The sequence below is a fragment of the Crocodylus siamensis genome, chromosome 2, assembly GCF_052110815.1.
Source record: "Crocodylus siamensis isolate JL-2025a chromosome 2, ASM5211081v1, whole genome shotgun sequence".
Classification (NCBI taxonomy): Eukaryota; Metazoa; Chordata; order Crocodylia; family Crocodylidae; genus Crocodylus; species Crocodylus siamensis.
Window position 1 is genome coordinate 178,202,372 of NC_143396.1, and position 18,459 is coordinate 178,220,830.

The following is an 18,459-nucleotide window of genomic DNA, read 5'->3' on the forward strand; positions in this document are numbered from 1 at the left end:
ATCTCTAAAAACAGGAAGTATTGCAGAGACCACGTTTTGCCACTTTTTTCTTCTGCTCAATATTCTGTGTCATCCTGCACAAGATTCCAGCTACGGCATTGCTATAGTCTCTAAGCAAGTCAAGCTTAGGAGTACAGATGCCACACAAAACTTCTCCAGAGGAGAATGTGGCTGCCAGGAGTGAAGATAGAAGAAATATAAGCCAAGGGGGCAGCAGGTTGGGTGAAACCTCAACACCCCAAAAAGGCACAGCCACTGAATTACTGAGTTAATGGTTGTTGCTTTGATCCCTTTCAGCCTTTTGCCTTGAAATCCCCATAAGCCAACCCCTGCTGCATCCCCTTCTCCCACACTCACACCCCTGCCTGTGTAAACAAAAAGGTTTCCTTTCTATGGCAATTTTCAGATGACAGAAGAATGGCACATCTCTCCCCCCCCACCCCCCTTTGATGGAGACTTACCTATTTTGATGTTTTTGGCATTTTTTCTGACATCCTTTATCCAGCCTGTCAAAATGAAGTCAAACAGTTGAGTTAAAACTATATCTGAGACATCCACACCTTTCAAAAAACAGCAGGGTTGTTATTTTGCATCATGCTATTGGAAGTGCAACTTTTCTGGCATCAAGAGGACAGCATTAGAGTCTTGAGTCCATGAAGCATTATTTAAATCAACACTATAACTATAAACTTCAACATTTGTCTACTGCTGACGGACTAAGATTTTTTTAACTCATTTATTATGCCATGATATTGCAGTATCCTAAGGCTCTGACATTTTTGCAAACATGAAGCATCCTCAGATAGAAAATTTTAAGTAAAATGATACTTGAAACTCTGTGCTGGCTTCATCAGGATTATTTCACTGACGTGGTAAGTTGGGCAGGCCATGATCAGAATTAGTCTCCAGAGGTAGCTTTTCTTTAGGGATAACTTTGCTCCATTATGTTTGCTGGCAGCCAAGCCATTACCAAAAATAAATTCAAATAGCATAAACCCTGAAAATCCAGCTAGGAAGAGATTTCTCATTTCCCCCTGTTCATTCCTCATTCTCTGGAATTTCTAGACTGGCTTCTTCCATGAAGAAATTCAATACACTAGAAGAGAGCCATCTTTTGTACAAGCTACTCCAAAATACTTCAGTTAGGTGAGGAGAGGTCTCCAAGGAAAGGAAATATGGAATATATAATTACATGATACAACCCCCAAAAAACAGATAAAAATGGACTGAATGAAAAACGCTGACATGCACTACTACCTCTCCCCGTCTCCCCTTCCCACCTCTACACTGTGCCTCCTTTAACTAGGTATTTAGTATTCCTTACCCTTCCACTGATTCTATGGGCAAACAGGACAATTTATTCTTTGATAAAATACCCCACTCTCCCCCCCACACCTGCTTTTTTTTTTAAATGGTCAAATAAAATCCTACCTCAAAAGCAAAGACAAGTCCATATCAGTATATTGCCAAGCTTCATAAGTTAATATTTTCCATTCAGCCTAGAGCAATACTAGCATGCCATCTATAAATAATATATAAAGCAAGACTAAGATAACCTTGGTCAGCATCATGAAGCCCACTGAACTGGAACCGTTCCTTGCCCTTTCTTTTCACTTGGAGCCAGACTGGCGAGATGGATGTAAACTTGTTTCCAAACATTTTAGCAATGTCATATCCATGGCTGTTCCACTTGCAAAAAAAAGGGAAAAAGGGACATTACAATACGATCTACAGCAGACTTCACTACTCACCAGATTTAAGTTCTTCCACATAATGCAAATAAAAGTGTTTGAAGGATTCCTGCAGGATGGTCTGTGGGATTTTCAGTAAGCCCTCTGGGATGTCTGAAGAGTTTCAGTTACTCTATATCAGTTAAGGAATGCGCATCAGAAATTGCCTGCAATTTGTATGAGTGGGATCATTTCAGCAGAGGCTTGAACATTCACCTATCATAACTACAACTTTTACTTAATTTAAGACACATGGGGAGCATCATATTAATAGATTATACATTTCCAATGTCCAAGGGAAGTCAAGTGGAATTCAAAGAGACGTCTACTTCTCCTGTAAATGACAAAGTCAGACAGGCAAGTTAACCTCCATATGAAGTGTCAGAAATTATTCCAGAAGGATTTATATAAGCTGCCTAGAATACTAATGAACTAACACAACAGAAGTAGGGGGCTAGCTAATAGTAGCAGAACAAATTGTGTAAAAATATTAGTTGCATTCTACAGCTACACATTATTACAGAACGCAAGCATACTGCAATCTCATATTACTACCATGGGACAACAGTTTGCTTCCCTCCTCCCCACCACCCATAGCTGCATTCTGGGATTGGGACCTGGCTTCAAGTCTCTTTTCTACCACAAGACTTTTCATGACCTTTTTTTTTGTCTTAAGCTTGTTTCTTCAGTCTGCCAGTGGAGAGAGACAATCTGGCCAACTATTAGAAATAGCCACAGCACTATAAGCGAATTCAAGTAATAGATGCAATTTTGCACCCAATGAGGTTGGGCTAAATCTATGCATCAAAACTGAAGAGAAAAAACGAAAAAACAAAAATGGTTAGCAACTTATTAGCCTACTGGGCTTCCACTCAGTGCACACAGGTCCAAGGCCAAGTGTCTGGCATGTTCTGGGTTTTGGGATTTTAAACTACTTACAGGGGTGATATATCCCAGAACATCTCCTGAGAAGTGTCTCTCCTTCACTTTCTTGGCACAGTAACTTTTGTGTTCCAATACAATATCTTTTGCCTTCGGATCAGTTGTTACCAGACCCCGGTCCTGTACTGTTTTGTCTGGATGCACTGTCTAAGGGGAAACCAAAACATAAACACTTCTATGAAGTCAGTTAAGGAAAGTAAAAGTCTTTAAAAAATGAATGTAAATACTTTAATTGCATCATTAAAGCTTTGAACATTCCTTATAAATATTGCTGCTCTGCATAGTTTAACACAAACAAACAAACAAACAAACAAGCAGAAAAGCACCTGGAAATGCTTTGTCAACATCAATAACACTTATGTTGTATGGCTTCCCCCTATAAACAAAACCAACAACTGAACACACATACATCCACATCAACAGGCTCCAGAAAGGAGGAAAGCCAAGCCACTACACACGATTATTAGGGGTGTGAGAAGCAGGCCCTATTTGATTCAGATTTGACCTGAATCAGGGACAGTGATTCGATTTGTTGATTCGGATCACTGTCCCCAATTCACTTTGGCTGAATCTGAATCTCCTATTGGGAGAACCAGCGATTCAGACATAGACACGGCTTTAAATGTTTTTTGCTACATGCTTTGAGGTACCAGTGTGGCTTGTGAACACTGTGATGCTGGGGTGGATGGAGCATCCTACAGGAGTGCGGGTGGGCCCTCCATGTGCTCAGCGGTGAACCCAGAAATGGAAGTACTTCTGGTCCACTTTCACTGAGCCCCCCCACGCTCCCCGGCTCAGCAAATCGACCCCAGGTGCCCCCTCCACCTGACCCAAGAACCAACAGTCACTGAGCGGGGTGGGGGGGCCCCCAGTGAATTCCCTGGTGGACCTGGAAATGGCCCCTAAGTGCTTCTGGTCCACTTCCAGGTCTGCTGCCAAGTGCACTGGGGAGCCCCCCATGCTTCTGTGGGACACTCCATGTGCCCCAACATTCATGAGCTGCCTGGTACCTAGAGGTATGTAGAAAAAACACTCAAAGCTATGTCTACAGCCAAATTGCTGATTCTCCAAATCAACACCAAATCTTCAGTTTCGGATTCAGCCGAATTGAATTGGGGACAGCGATCTGAATCAACAAATTGATCATTGTCCCCAATTTGGACTGAATCCAAATAGAATACAGCCTGTTTTGCACACCCCTCATAGATAAGCTTCAGGAGATTTTAAAGTGGGGCAGGGGGGATCTTCATATGCTAAGTTATGCCAGAGGTATAGGAAGCAAGGAAAAAATTAAAAATAATCAATCAATTCTAAAGCAGCGAGGCCTGTGACCAACTCAAATGCATGTCTACACTAACATCCACTATTTTAGGTTAGCCTTGTCACATCTTTCTGACCAAAGTTCAGACATCTTGCACAGCAGTGGTTAGCTTCTTCCAGTACAACAACTGGAAGCTGAACAACATTTGCTTTAAAGAAAAAAGGAATCGTGAATTCTTTGGGTTAGGGACTGTCTTTCCTGTATGGAGCCATATTGGTTTTGGATGTTATAGTAACAGACTAAATGATTTCGGCCTTACCCTCACTCAGCATGCTACTGCTCCCCCCACCAGCCCCTGGGGTGTCCCATGTGGATGACTCAGTGTCTCAATGTGGATGACTTCTCAGCTGTTCTCCCCCCTCACTTCCATTTCATAGTGTCAATTCTCATCTCTGAACCTTTCCACTCATTTGCCCTTCTCTTTGGCAAGACCTACCTTGCCAGACAACAGCAATGGCTATGCTTTGCAGTACAAGAAAGCCCTTGCCTGGGCTGACTTCCCCCACTACAAGTTACAGTACTCTTCTCCTTCAGTTCTGCCATCTCCCCACTTAAATAATTCTGCTTCTCCATTTTCACTGCATGTCATATCCTGAATTCCAAGGGTCCTTTTTTGTTACCTTTGAGCATCCTGCCCCCACTAGTCTGCACAGGGGAGGGTAGGTAACATTAGGAACCTCTCGTAATAGCATCCAAGACAAAAGTCCGAAGCTGCTTTGCCCCAGATCCAGAGTCATTACCTGTTCGCCTCCCTCAACTCCTTTACTTGCCTTGGCAGTGCCATCATATCCCCCTGAAGCTCAACCCCATCCCAACTTCACCCATGTTGTTCTCTCCCCTTGTACTGCCAGCACAATGTAGTCTCTTTGCCCACTTATCTTTTCAACTTCCCTTTGCTCTATTTCCCTGTCATTTCTAAGCTCCATTGTAGGTGCTGTTCACAATCACTGTCTGCAGTCCCGCTCTTCCAATTTCCTCCTCTACCTTCCACCAGCAGGTATTTCTGCCCTTCATATCCCAAGACCACTATAGACCTACCTCTCTCCCCCACCTCCCCTCTGTCTACTCTAAAATCCAAGCCCATAAGATTTCTTCACCAATATTCACTACTAGCTCAAGCTCAAAAGGGTTAAGACTAGAAATTTCTAAACTCTTCTCTATCCACAAAGCCCTTCTACTTCTTTCTTACATGGAAAAGACTACTTCTTCATGCCTGGGGCTCAGGCCTGTAGCACCCAGGTATCTTCAGCTGTCACATCACAGAGTCACACAGGGATTCTCATAGGTCCTACAGTATCAGGGTCTCATCCACTTGAAGTACTGGTGAACCATAACTTTGTGCTCACTTCTATGCTACTCCTCATAGGTAGGACCACCTTTTACACATGCACACAGCTACTTCATTACACTCTTCCAAATAACTCCTTAAAATACTCATCACCTACCAAAAGAGCTTAAACTGCTGGTATGCCAATATGCTTACCTACCATGTGGTTCAACACAGTTCACATGGTAACTTGAGTTAACAAATCCAAATGCAAGACAGGCACTGTTCGATAGCTAGAAGCCTAAAAGGTAGCTCCCAGGACAATGGAGTTCTGGTCCAAATCTAGGCCTCCCCATGTAGGCCTTGACATGACCAACACCATTTTGAAGTCTTGACATAACTATTGCCGTTAGCTGGACATTTTGTCTTAGCATTGCTTATGTGTTTAATAAGTTTTGAATCTGAGGCCACAACAGCCTCAACAATCAGTTTATTCCATCCATGTCACCCCTTAATCAAAATTCAGTGCAACATCCAGTGCCACAATAAACTTAAGATCAAAAGTAAAAGTGGAACTTTTAAAGCTTAAGTATTCACATTAAGGAAGACAGAAAATGAAGATCAAGTTTCCACATGTTTACTTTGAACACTTAGCTGTACCTTGCCAATCTATTTCACTCATGGCATACATGACTGTTCCAGGCTCTTTAAGCAGAGGGAATGGTGAAAATTTAAACAAGCACAAACTAGTAACATGCACAAGGGGCAAGAATTAGCTGAAGCATATCTGATCCTGTTGTTCACAGGTCTGCACAAACCACCAGTCTTTCACAGGTATTGAACTACCGTTGGTTTAATTGCAAAACAACCAGTACAACAGAACAGCTGCTGGCAGCCTTTTCACGTGGTGGGCTAGAATGGCCCAGCCTGGGTCAGAACATTACTTAACTTTGAAGCTATCAGTTTAAGTAGGAAGGGGTAAGGCTGTTCCTTGTAAGCTTATGGTTATTGATGTTGGCCATTTCTTACTAAGGTGTTAAGAAAATGCAAGTAGAAAATCCTTTCAGTATCTGCCAAGACTTGCTAAATCACCTGAAGTATGAGTTACTTCAAGTAACTAGTCCTCCTACCTTTTCCTCCAGTGCTTTTGAAGCACTTTTCTTGGCATCCGTCTTTGACAATGTAGCAGTAACCAGATGGCAAGCCAAACCAAAAGCAAGTGCAACACAAAGAAGTTTAATGGTCCATAGTTTCCAGTCAAGGAAAGCCATTCTTCTGCTTTCTCCTCTGTTAAGACAAACAATAGTTTAATAGGACTCAGTGTCTCTTACTTAAAGACTTTGATTTGCTAAATGAATCTGGAAGTTCATAACATGTTTTGCCCACTAGAATCTCACACCGTCACATTTTCTAAAAAAACCAGTATGCTATAAAAGTGAAAGAAGCTTGAAGTGGGGTTTGGGTTAGCCCGGCTCTGTCAGGCTCACATCAACCCTTGAACCTCCCCCACAATTCCTTTAATCTGGTCCCAGCAACCCAGTCTTCTCTGGGCCCCTAAACACAGGGTTTTATTGCCCTGGGTTTTCTGCTCCACAGGGCTCAGCCAAAGGTATAAGCAGCCAAAAATAAACACATCCTTAGCCTGGACCCAGCAACACAAGTTTTAAAGCCCTGGGTTGATCTGCACCACAGAGCCCAGCAGAAAAATATAAAACAATCCAAAATGAGTCCCTACCAGCATGGGTTTAGTTCTCACCCTGTAGCCTTCCTTCTTCCTTAAAAGAATCCTGTTTCTCTCTCTCTCCAAGATCAAAAACCTCTCCAGGTCCTCCTTCCCATACTTTCTCCCTGTCCCTTTCTTCCCAGTCAGCCAGTCAACTTCCCCTCATTACTGGCTAATTGCTTGAGCCAGCTGAGTCCCCTTAGGCACACAGTTTGTTAACAGCTAGCTAACTGACCCAGGCTGCAACCCTGCAGCCTGTTATAAGGTTATGTCTTACCTAAAACCTCCACTAGGTAGAACCCCAGTAATGCAAACTAACTATGGAAAATAGTTGCACGCTATTCAAAACGAATAGATATTGATACTATACTATTTTTAAAAGAGTATTTGATGAGAAGGCTTTCTAGGAGTCCTTCAGAAGTGCACAGAAAGCAACCCACTGTGGTTGTGAAAGTTGCCTGTACAAACAGTGATGTGCCCAATTTGTGATGAAAATTGTGAACAGTCAGTTTCCCAAAGGCCATTCTTCAAGTCATACCAATTCAATTCCAGCATTATATGTTATTAATAACAAAACAAAGAAAAGTAATCATTATATGCAAGTGAAAAACAGAGTATTTAAACAGGCCTAATGCAGCTGTCTGCTGCACATGGAACATTCCCATTAAAGTCAATAGGACAGCTAGAAAGCAAAACGTACCCTTAATGTCACAGATAAGCCTTGGTGACTTATTTAATAGCTGAACTCTCCACATCAAAACATTTGAGAATGAAACATCTTCCTATTAGGGGTACACCGAGAGAGATTGTGGGGCAAGGCCAATAGCCAATTTTTAAGGAGGCATATCGGCCAATACCGATCCAAATTCTGATACAGCTGCGTCCAGCTAGTACGTCTGTTGTGGTGAAAGGGGAGTGGGGAGTGAAGGGGCATGGTGGGACTGGATCATCCCCCCCCATAGTGAAAGAGGAAGTGGGGCTAGGATTGGGTTAGTGGCCTAGCTAGGGTGAGGCAGGCTTGGGACTGAGCCTCAGCTCACCTGGGGGGTGCGCACAGGGGGGCAGCTCCCGCGGCACAGTTTGGGGGGGGGGGGGGGGGGGGGGGGGGGGGGACAGGCTTGGGACCGAGCCTCAGCTCACCTGGGGGGTGCGCACAGGGGGGCAGCTCCTGCGGCACGGTTTGGGTGGGGGGGTGCAAGATGAGGCAGGACAGGCTACAGTTCTGGGCTGCTGCCAGGTGCCACGCTGCACTTGGAGCAGGCAGCGACAGCACTGGGAGAAGGAGCCACTGGAGCAAGGGGGGGAGCCTGTAGCCACCCCAAACTTCATCATGGCCCCCTCCCAGCACCCCCTCCCCTCCCATCATAACCCCCTCCCAGCACTGCCGCTGCCTGCCCCAAACAGTGTGGCCATCAGCCCCAGCCCACATCTGCAGGCTTCCCTGCCCACCTCACACAGATCTAGGGCTACCCACCCCACCATGCCCTCTCAGATGAGTGGCGGCGGCGGCAGCAGCAAGAGCCACCAGATGAACCACTAGATGAGAGGCACACAGAGGCAGGAGCCACCCTTCCTTCCCCTCTCGCCCCACGGATGGGCCGTGGCTCCATCCCATGCCTACCTCACCCTGGCTGGGCAGTGCTTACTTCAGCCCCACTCCCTCAAATCGGGGGGAGGGCGTTGATCTGTCCCCCCATGCCCCTTTCTTCCCCCTCCCCTCCACAACAACAGGCTTACCAGCTGTACGCATCATCTTCACACAGCTGGGCTGTGCTCCTCGCAGCCTGCATGCTGCGCTCTGGCTGCATGCACACACAGGCATTTATCGGCAAAATACTGGCCAGTTCAGGCCAATTTCTGATATAGTCAATTTTCATTATATTGGTGCCAATCTAATATCTGACCAATGTATCAGTGCACCTCTACTTTCTAGCCAGAGAGCTGGTCATCTCCAATATCCACATACTTCAGTTCTTCACTCCCCCAACCAAGGTACCACACCTAGAAGTCTTCTCTTCTCCAGGCTGCTCACAATCATATAAAACACCAACTGCCCCACCCGCTGTATCAATGTAACATTTACATCATTACTTCAAGCCCTGCACAGCTACTCTCAGCCTACATTCCAATATTGTTCCATCACATCTACCTGCTTTTTAAGATACCAGCAATGTTAGACTTCAACTCCCGTGCTACACTGTCGAAGCTACACCTATCTAATTCACTTCATGCAATAAGTATCATATGAATGATAAATATAAGTTCCAATGGCCATAGCAGAAGTGCTCATGTCGTGGCCCTGCTGGATTCTAACAAATCTGCAATTCTGCTAAATACCCATCACAAACAATCTCAGAAAGAACAGGAGAAGTTCCATGTGTAGCTTGTTTACATGCATAAATGTTTTAAATGAATGGCAGACAAGGTTCTTTAGCTAAATCCAGTATATTTATTAAACCAACTCAAATAGCTGGAAACATTCTTTGCAAGCTTTCAGGACAGGTACAAATAGCCTTCATCAGGCTGAGGAAGTGCATGCAGATGGCCTGTGCTCTTCCTAGATGGAGTGGTAAAGCAGCCAGAGGGCAGCACATATCCAAGGAAGTCAGTCAGTTAAAATTGAGGTGGTCAGTAGATGAGACACAGGTGGGGGGAGAATGAATGTAGTTGTAGTCAATGTATAGGGGGAGGGGGGAGGGGTGAAGGAATGAGCATAGCTGGTTAAAAATGGAGGGTTTAATGTAGGGAGTCAGATGTTAGGCACGTTATAAAGGTGTCATAAATCCAATGTCTACCCATGGGTGCTGGATAAAAGCTTTGTTATCCAGCACCCATGGGGAAAATCAGGGGTGCCGAGTAATAAAATATGCCGGTTACCCGGGAGGCCACCTCTCCTGCCATGTCCAGTGTGCCACCACCCCTCCCACCACAAGTGACAGGGAGGGGGGCAAAAGGGAAAAAGAACTGTTATTGTGCGGGCTCGGCAGCATAGGCTGCTTTGTCCCAGGCCATAGGGGCTTGGCAAAACTGGAAGTGCCACAGTCGGCACTTCCAGTTTTGCCTTTACCTTACAAGCCGGCATGCCGGCTTGTAAAGTGCTGGATAACACGACTTTTACTGCATTTAGTCCATGATTTTTTGTATCCAGTACATTAAATGAACAATTATTCCATTGTTACAGAGTCGACTGAGACTACGGACTATAAAACACCTTTCAAAGCGTCTCTCAAGGGTATGTTTTTGCTCTCTCTCTAGCACTTTTGATCTGAAGTTTTTGAAATAAGGAGTATATTATAAAGGAAAATATATAGACTATAAGGAATACAATGCAAGGAAAAACTTCTTCATGGTTTGTGCAACCAGACTCTGGAATAAACCAGTAGAGGTGGTGCAGGCACCTACCCTGGAGATCTTCAAAAAGGAGAGTGGATGCATACCTTGCTGGGGTGATTTGACCCCAGCTGTCTTTTCCTGGCCAGAGCAGGGGGCTGGACCCAATGATTTCACAAGGTCCCTTCCAGCCCTAAACTTCTGTGAATCTGTCAGTCCCAGAGGGTCAGCAGACCGCACGTATAACTGTACCTGAGCTCTAACACCTTCTAGCAGTGTCCTTGTAACTATCCCAACATCTACTAATTGTTTAAATCTTCTTATGCCATTTGTAAATGGAATCCTCACATTAAGGTATGTAATCAAGACAGACGCTACAGATATTCTACACCTGGTATCCAGCTGTATTTGTCCCCTTATATACTAGGCAGTAGTCATATATGATGCAATATTTTTCAAACCTATTCAGAAGTGACAAGTTTTGGCTTAGAGTATATATATTGAAACCAAATCTCCTTGAACACCCCTTTGGAAAATAACTTTCATTTGCCTAAGAGAGAGGACCCTTAGCAGCATCAAACTTAGCATGGAGAGCCTGGGATCCTCCTTTGTCTCCTCTACATCTATGCCCTCTCCCTCAAGTACTAACACGCAGACAGTAAGCTAGTTCTCAATAAGCTGCACTGTATTAAGAACCCAAATATTTTTTTTCAAGTTTCAATCATGTAGAAGTCAGAACATGTCTCTACATCAATTACACTGCCCAGCAAGATGCAATTAAAAAGAAAACAGCAGCATTATCAGATGTCAGGCAGACATGAGTGGCATTCTGTGGCAGCATGGGTACCCAGCTAGGAGTACAGGAAGAGATTTAGAACCCAAGAATAGTCCAAAAACCAATCCAGGCATTTATAATTAAGCAAATAAAGATTTACATTTAGGGACCAATTCATACCATTTTAAAGGATGACGTAAAGGTATCAGGCTTACAAGAGAAAGTTAGAACAAACCAGCCTGTTTAAAGCATGTAGGTTTGGGATTAAGGGCAGAAAAAGAAAGAAGAGTGCTATGTACTTAATAAATGCTCCCTAAATAAAAAGGCCTAAAAATAAAACTAGCTCCCCTCATTTTCAAGGCTAATAGTAGCCCCAAACCTGGTTAAAAACTTTCAAGATGAAGGGGACTAGTCAGTTTTAGGGCTGCCAATACTACGACTGTTCAGAAACAGTGTTCAGAGTGCTGCAGTATTGGCAGCCTTGGAAAGGGATGACTAGCTCCCACCCACAAGGCTTCTAATAGCTGCTGTGTGACACCTGCTTCAGCTTAAATGCCACTGGCACAGCTGAACAGAGTGCAATTAGCATGCAATTAAACAGAGTACAATGCAATTACAGAAGAGACATTGAGGGTGAAAGACATTATGCACTTAAGCAGTAGGTAACAGATAAGGACTGGCATCATGTTTTACAGTTCAGTAAATTAAGCAGTTATGACAGGCATATATGGATTATATTATAATGCACAATGGCAGTCCAACTTAAGTACCCCAAGGGCCACACCACAGACATGTCTTTAAGCCATGTGGAAACTACCACGCCCAAACTGCTCCCCACTCCTGGGGTCACTCCCCGCTCTGCTGCACTATGCAGGCACAATGCCACCTCACTCCCAGCCCCACCTGCAACATGCATCCTCATGGGGACCCCTCAGTACACGTGCAAGGCGCAAACTCCAGCCCGCTCCACATGAGGCCAAGACTCACCTTCAGCTCTCCATGCTGTGCCACTCTGTCCCACCCCCTGGGGTGAGGGTAGGAAATAGCAGCCAGAAGATGGAGGGGGAGCCCAGAGGCTCTAGCTGCTCATGCAGCCCAAGTGACAGGGAGGAACAGCAAAGGGTGAAAGCTGAGAGCTGCAACTCAATCCCTCACAGGCAGCAGGTAGACCACAGGCTGTCAACTAGTCAGACGTAATGTAACTTCCACTGATATAATTAAATGGATATCAGAACAAAAAATGACCAAATGAAATGTAGGCAGCAAGGGGAAGAGGACCTTTTTGGCAGTCATGCCGTAAGGTAAGCCCCACACCCTCCCCAGCTATCACCCTGATACCCTTCACTTGCCAGATCTTCTGCTCTACTTTCTGCTCCCTGCTGCTTGTCTGGTCCCTGATCTGCCATATGCCTGTGCCACTTGACACACATGTTGTAGGTTCACCACCTTGCCCTGACTTATTCCTAGGCAGAAATTACCAGACAGAAAGAAAATGGGAAAAAACCCAATACAAAATGGAGATGTGTTTTTCAACCATGCTTTAAAATAATTATACAAGAGTGCCTGCGATCAGGAAAGTGCTCACCCTTGAGCTGAAAGAAAAGGACACCTGCTGAGTTTAGTTTGAAAAAGGTTATTTCAAAAAGCAAACAACTGGAAGATAGGTAAGAGTCTGGGACCTAACCAGAGCGCCAAAACACTGCCACAAAACCTTTACAATGCAAGCTTGCCAGTCTAGGTTTCCTGTAACAGCATGAGAAAATGTTATGTGAATTCAAGTTTCCTTTTCTGGTGAACTTAGCCAGCAAGTCACATCAGCCAGGACACACACAATTTTAAACCAGGGGCACACACCCACATTACTGTGCTTACCTCCTTGCAGGAAATGACTTTAGTTGTCAAAGGAAAGTCTTGGGGTGCTATTGCAATAGCAATGGCATAATTAATACCATGTAATCCACTCCTGCCAGACTCCAGGAACTACAGAAACACAGCCTGGAGCTAGTTATAGAACACCTTAACTATGAATCTCTCTTAACCTGTAAATGAGTATGACTGGCTTGGGCCATAGCTGCAAATGTATGGAAATGTAAGGATAGAGAATGAAGAAATCTTGCCTCCAGTGACACTAAGTATACAAATATTTTTGTATGCTCCAACTCTTAAGAAAGCACAGGTAGGTAATGCCCTAGCATTCATAAGTGAGTGGACCTTTTCTGGTCAATATAAAAATGGAAGTAGGGGCAGAGGAAGAAGCATCCTCATTTGATGACAATTGAAGTAGTCATTATTTAAATTGTTTGTAATTGGTTCTCTCTTCTAAGCAAGGAGCTAACTTTTTTTTTGACCTTCTATCTCCTTTTTGAACCTCAGGAAGAACACACACCAACTCCAGATGGTTCCTCAGCCTGACAAAGGGCAGTTATACCCAAAAGCTTGCAAAGATGAATTTTTCCAACTATTTGAGTTGGTCTAAGAAAAAGATATCAGATTTACCCAAAGAACCTTGTCTGTCCATGTCCCTAGACCAACACAGCTATAACCTCTACTTTTCAACCTCTTGACACTTTGCCAGGCTTCTTTCTGGCATAGCAATGTGTATGCTATATTTGTTTTACTAGATGCCGATACAATTCTCAAACACCAAACTTCTCAGCAAGGTCAACAAAACAATCTTGACATTCAGAGGCATGGTACTCTTGGAGGTCTGATCCAGCAAATGTTCAAAATTAATGCAGAACTGTATTACATGCAGTTTTAAACCTCCTTTCAGAACTATACAAAATGTAGATTGTGACAATATAAGACTGCAAATAGTTTGTAAAAAAATTGACTTTTCTAGTTCCTTCGGTTTTAGAGAGAAACTTGCAGTGGAACTGCTCTAATCAGACACTTATCATAACTGAGATTTTTTGTGGTATCCTGTTTAATAGTCTTTTAGTGTTCCAAAATGATCACTCATACATAGCTCAATTTACCTTTCTCCTCCCACTCCCTCAGTGCAGTTAATGTTTGAATATTATTCTTCGTCCCTTAACCGTTTGGTAAGAACAAGAGAAACTACACAGGGAAAAAAAAAATCAGTTATTCCTATCCTCTTTCATTCTAATTTAATGAGAGAGTTAGTTTTTGAAATTGAATGCCACTCAGCTCACAGAAGTCATGGAGGGGTAGTTCAAGTCCAATGTGGGGTGCCTTGAGTCCAAAAAGGTTGACAACTATTCTCCTACAGACAGCTTAAATGACAAACAGATGGAAGTGCCTATTGCAATACATGACATTTACTTAAATCTAAGACAACCCAGAATTGCCAATAATTGGATTCTATACATGAAAAAATTATAAATTTGCTATAGTATTCCACACATAGAATCTAATTATTGGAGGATATGCATCTCTCTGTAGCACCTGCCCTCCCTGCAGCGGTGCGGGGGGAGGATCAAGCAGTTTACCATCTGGTTGTACCTGCCCCCACCACAGCCTTTGCTCCTCTCCTCACCCTTATTCTTGCCCTGCACTGCCAGGCTCCATCCCTATTCTAGCCTGGGGCATGGACCCAGCTCAGATCCTGTATAAGCGGTGCAAGCAGCACAAGGCTGGGCTGGGGTTGTGCTCAGTGCCCCAGGCTGTAGCATGTGCGGAGCCTGCTGGTGTGGCGCAAAGGTAAAAGGACAGGGGAGGAAAGGGGTATGTGGCAGAGCAGAGGCTATGTGGGGGTGGAAATGAAGAGGAAAAGATGAGGAGGGAAGATGGTGGGGTGAGCAGAGGCAGCAGCTGCAGCTATAAACCTGACCCCAAGAAAGGACTGGAGCCCAAGCCACAGCAGGCACCTACCCCGCCCCACCACCCTCATACTTGATACCAAGATGAGGGGCTCCCCCTCCATCCCATGCATGTGAAACTGGGGTGGGGGGGAACCCTGTCTTAGGACTGAGTAAGTATGATATTACAGTGCTTACCTCCTTGTAGAGGGCCACATCAGTCAAGTTTCTGCCTGCAGCAAACTTTTCATCTAAAACTTCAGCTTTAATGCAGCTTGAGAAGGACTAGAAGCTGAGACCCTCAAACTAAACCCAGCACTCAGGTATGGATATTGCATGCCACTGCAGTAACCAAGCAACATCCAATATCACACCTCAGCCTTTGTCTATTTTCACAGCTCCACCAACTACATAGAACAGACTTCACAGACTTTAACTGAAGTAGCTATGCAGCTAGAAAGTTCATTCCACTTAAATCCAAGCTAAACTTGGTCTAATGCTGGTTAAGTTTAACTGAATTTAAAAACATCTAGACAAGATAAAGGAAAAACCCCCATAAAACAGTATTACATGTTGCTAATAAATACAATTCTGGATATGGACAAGGCCTCAAAGGTCAGTTATGCCCCAAGGAAATGGTAATTAAAAAAAAAAAAAAATTATCTAGTTCCCAAACACTCAAAGACTACCTCAGCTTTGAAGGCGAAAGCAGGTTCCAGCCACTATCCTAGAAGCCCCTCAGTCTCAAGTTGTAGTAAGGGAGTTTAGATTAGATATTACAAAAAACTCTCACTAGAAGGGTAATCAAGCACTAGACCAGGTTACCCAGAGACAGTGTGGAATCTCATCCCTAGAGGTTTTTAAGACCTGCAGGGGCAAAAGCCTTATCTGGGATGATCTAGTTGGGGATGGTCCTGCTTTGAACACAGGGTTGGACTAGATGTGACCTCCTGAAGTCCCTTCCGCCCTGGATCTTCTAGGATTCTACCATACCCCTGCTACAGGACAATCCGACCAGCCAGACCAGCAGACCAGACACTAAAAGCATGCTGTTAGTACAGTTCTTATCTTATTAAAAGAAAGTAAGGTGGGGGTGGGGAATCACAGCTAGTGACTGGGATTGCTTCTTTACCAAAAAAATAGAAACATTCCACACACACAAAATCCAGTTACTTTGCCTAGCACAAGCAATGCTGTTTCTTTCATTTCGGTCTTCCCCTGTGTGGCAGAAAGGGAGATTTGTTTCTAATGCTACTGAGAAGGGACCTTATTTCCAAAACCATCTGATATTCAGGAACCACTGGTTTCATTTCTACTCCGGCATCTAACAGGTCTCCAAGACATCACAGGGATGTTAAGAAAGTGGGGTGGGAAGAGACCTCACATCATAGCCTTGCAACCAAACATTTACAGGAGCATGCATTTCACTGAAGCCCAACTACAAACTGAAGTTTAAACAAGTCAAATGGGGAAGAGATGGGGTGGGAGGAGTGGGGGGGAGGGAGGTGGAAATGCATGTGCGCATTCACAGGGTTACACCCTGTGGGTTTTTGTTTGGGGGCTCCCCCTCCCACAAGTAAATGTTAAGTGCTTGATTCTCTGTTGAATGGTTGTCCATACAGGCATGCACCTTGAACATAGGAGCCCCTTGCAGTACCCAGAGAATACAGAATCACAGACAATTCAATTCATAGACTGTAAAGCTGGAAGGGACCTTGGAAGATCACCAGGTCCAGCCCCCTGCACCAGGCAGCAAAGATAACTGGGGGTCTGGTGAAGACAGCAAGGTGACTGTTTAGTCTCCTTTTAAAGATTTCCAGGTTAGGTGATTGCACCACCTCTGGAGGGAGCTTATTCCACAGGGCTGGAAATGACCTCAAGAAGTCATCCACTGTCATTTCTCAACCCGTGGGTCATGACACAAAAGTGGGTCGCAAGGAATATATGAAAGGGTTGCAAACAAACTTAAAAAAAAATGGATTGGACTTCAAAACTGGATTCTCTCTTAAGAGGAGAAAAACGTGGGAAACGGTAGCTTCCCCCTTGCAGGCTGGCAGAGCTCCAGCCTGCCAGGGGTTGCTTGGCCCACCCTCCAATGCCCCGCACCCTGGGGGGCCAGGGGCTGGGGATCGGTCATCAATATTTACAAGTGGGTCCCGGTCCAAAAATAAAGGTCGAGAACCTCTGACCTAGTCCTCTAGTCTAGGACCGGCTGGCCGGTGATCTTGCTGGGGTCGCCTGACCCCACCTGTCAGTTCTCCTGCCTGGTGCAGGGGGCTGCACCCCATGATCTTCAGAGGTCCCTTCCAGCCGATGAATCCCAGGCAAGGCCTGTCCCCGTCCAGGGGCTACTGCCAGATGTCAACCCCCGCAAAGAGAAAGAAAAAGAGACACCTGCTTTCCCCTCAAGCCGCTCCTGAGACAGCAGCAGGCAAGAAGCAGGATCCGCAGGGACCCGATCAGCCCCCCCACGCCGACCCCGGGCACGTGGAGGCTGCGGAGCGGCTGCGCGGGCGGGCGGAGCCGGGGAGCTCTGCTCAGCCCCGCCGCGGCCGCCCCCTCGGGAGAGAGGCTGGCTGAAGCCGCCCCCGCAGCCCGCGCCCCTCCCGCCAGCCCCGCGGGGAGTCGGAGCCGATGGCGGCCCCCGCCCTGCAGCCCGCCCCGGTTACCCTCGGCCGCCGCCGCCGCCGCGCGCCAGCCCCGCTCGGAAGTGCAGGGCAGGCGGGGCCAGGCGCTCGTCTTTAAAAGGGGCCGCGGGTGGGGGGGTCCACCGCCTCGCTGGGCAGGGGAGAGCCGGCTAGCCGCTGGCACCAGCTCGCCTGCCACACTGCTGCCCCTTGCTCGCTGCCAGCCGGGCTCCTCCATGCTCTGGTGTGGAGGGGGGCACTGGCGAAGCTGCGCCCTGGTTTGCTTGGCGGGAGACAAGGCACAGCTTGATGCCAGCAGAGCAACTGTAGCCGCCTCCCCACCTCTCCTGCCACGTGCTTCGGGACCTGAGGGAAGAGGATGGAAATGAGGGAAGGTAGCGCAGGACCCCAGGGCCTTGCTGGAGAGCAAGTGCGGCCCAGTTCCACTGTGTTTGTGTCCCAGCAAGCCGGCAGGAGAAAACAAGGCGCCTGTCCCTCAAGAGCTGGTGCCTCAGCGGCCAGAAAAGGCTGCCAAGCAGCACTGAAGGGTCACAGAGGCGATGTGTATGACGCCAGCACCATCAAGCACCCCAACTACAGAGAGGGCTTCCACCTCTGACTCCACATGTGATATAGGCGAGGGGTGATGGTGGCCCGCAAATTAAAAGATACGGCTGCGCCTGAGAGAGGCCCCTGCCCAGCCACAGGAAGACTTGGGCAGCCATGACCTCAGGCCTTCGCGTCTTACAGCTGCAACACCACTTCCTGGAACCACCAAAAGGCCTGGCTAGGCAGTCTTCAGCAGCATTTTAGACCTGAAGGGTCTAAGTAGGGTAGCCACACTAATTTTAGGTAAATCTGAGACAGGCACCCTCCACACTGCTGCCTGCCTCCCTCCTTTCCTCCCTTAACAGGATTGTAGCTCAGGCATCTTCCTGTCCTGCCAGGGGAAGGGACATGCTGCTGGCACCAGGGGATCCGCC

General features: G+C 46.0%; 1 protein-coding gene across 3 annotated transcripts in view; it reads right to left on the minus strand.

Annotated features, from left to right (window-relative positions):
- The window catches only part of CHID1 (chitinase domain containing 1), a 283,479-nt gene extending 265,808 nt beyond the window's left edge, over window positions 1-17,671 (minus strand). The window contains exons 1-5 of one of the 3 annotated variants that reach the window (XM_090032444.1): window positions 17,519-17,671; window positions 6,391-6,547; window positions 2,670-2,819; window positions 1,557-1,689; window positions 462-506 (exon numbers count right to left, since the gene is read on the minus strand). In XM_090032444.1, the coding sequence (XP_089888570.1) occupies window positions 462-506; window positions 1,557-1,689; window positions 2,670-2,819; window positions 6,391-6,531 (469 nt within the window). In that variant the 5' untranslated portion in view covers window positions 6,532-6,547; window positions 17,519-17,671. Of the gene's footprint in view, window positions 1-461; window positions 507-1,556; window positions 1,690-2,669; window positions 2,820-6,390; window positions 6,548-17,243; window positions 17,479-17,518 lie in introns of those variants that run through there. The other 2 variants (XM_090032443.1, XM_090032445.1) reach the window with 2 other exon arrangements.
- Window positions 17,672-18,459: the final 788 nt, after the last annotated feature.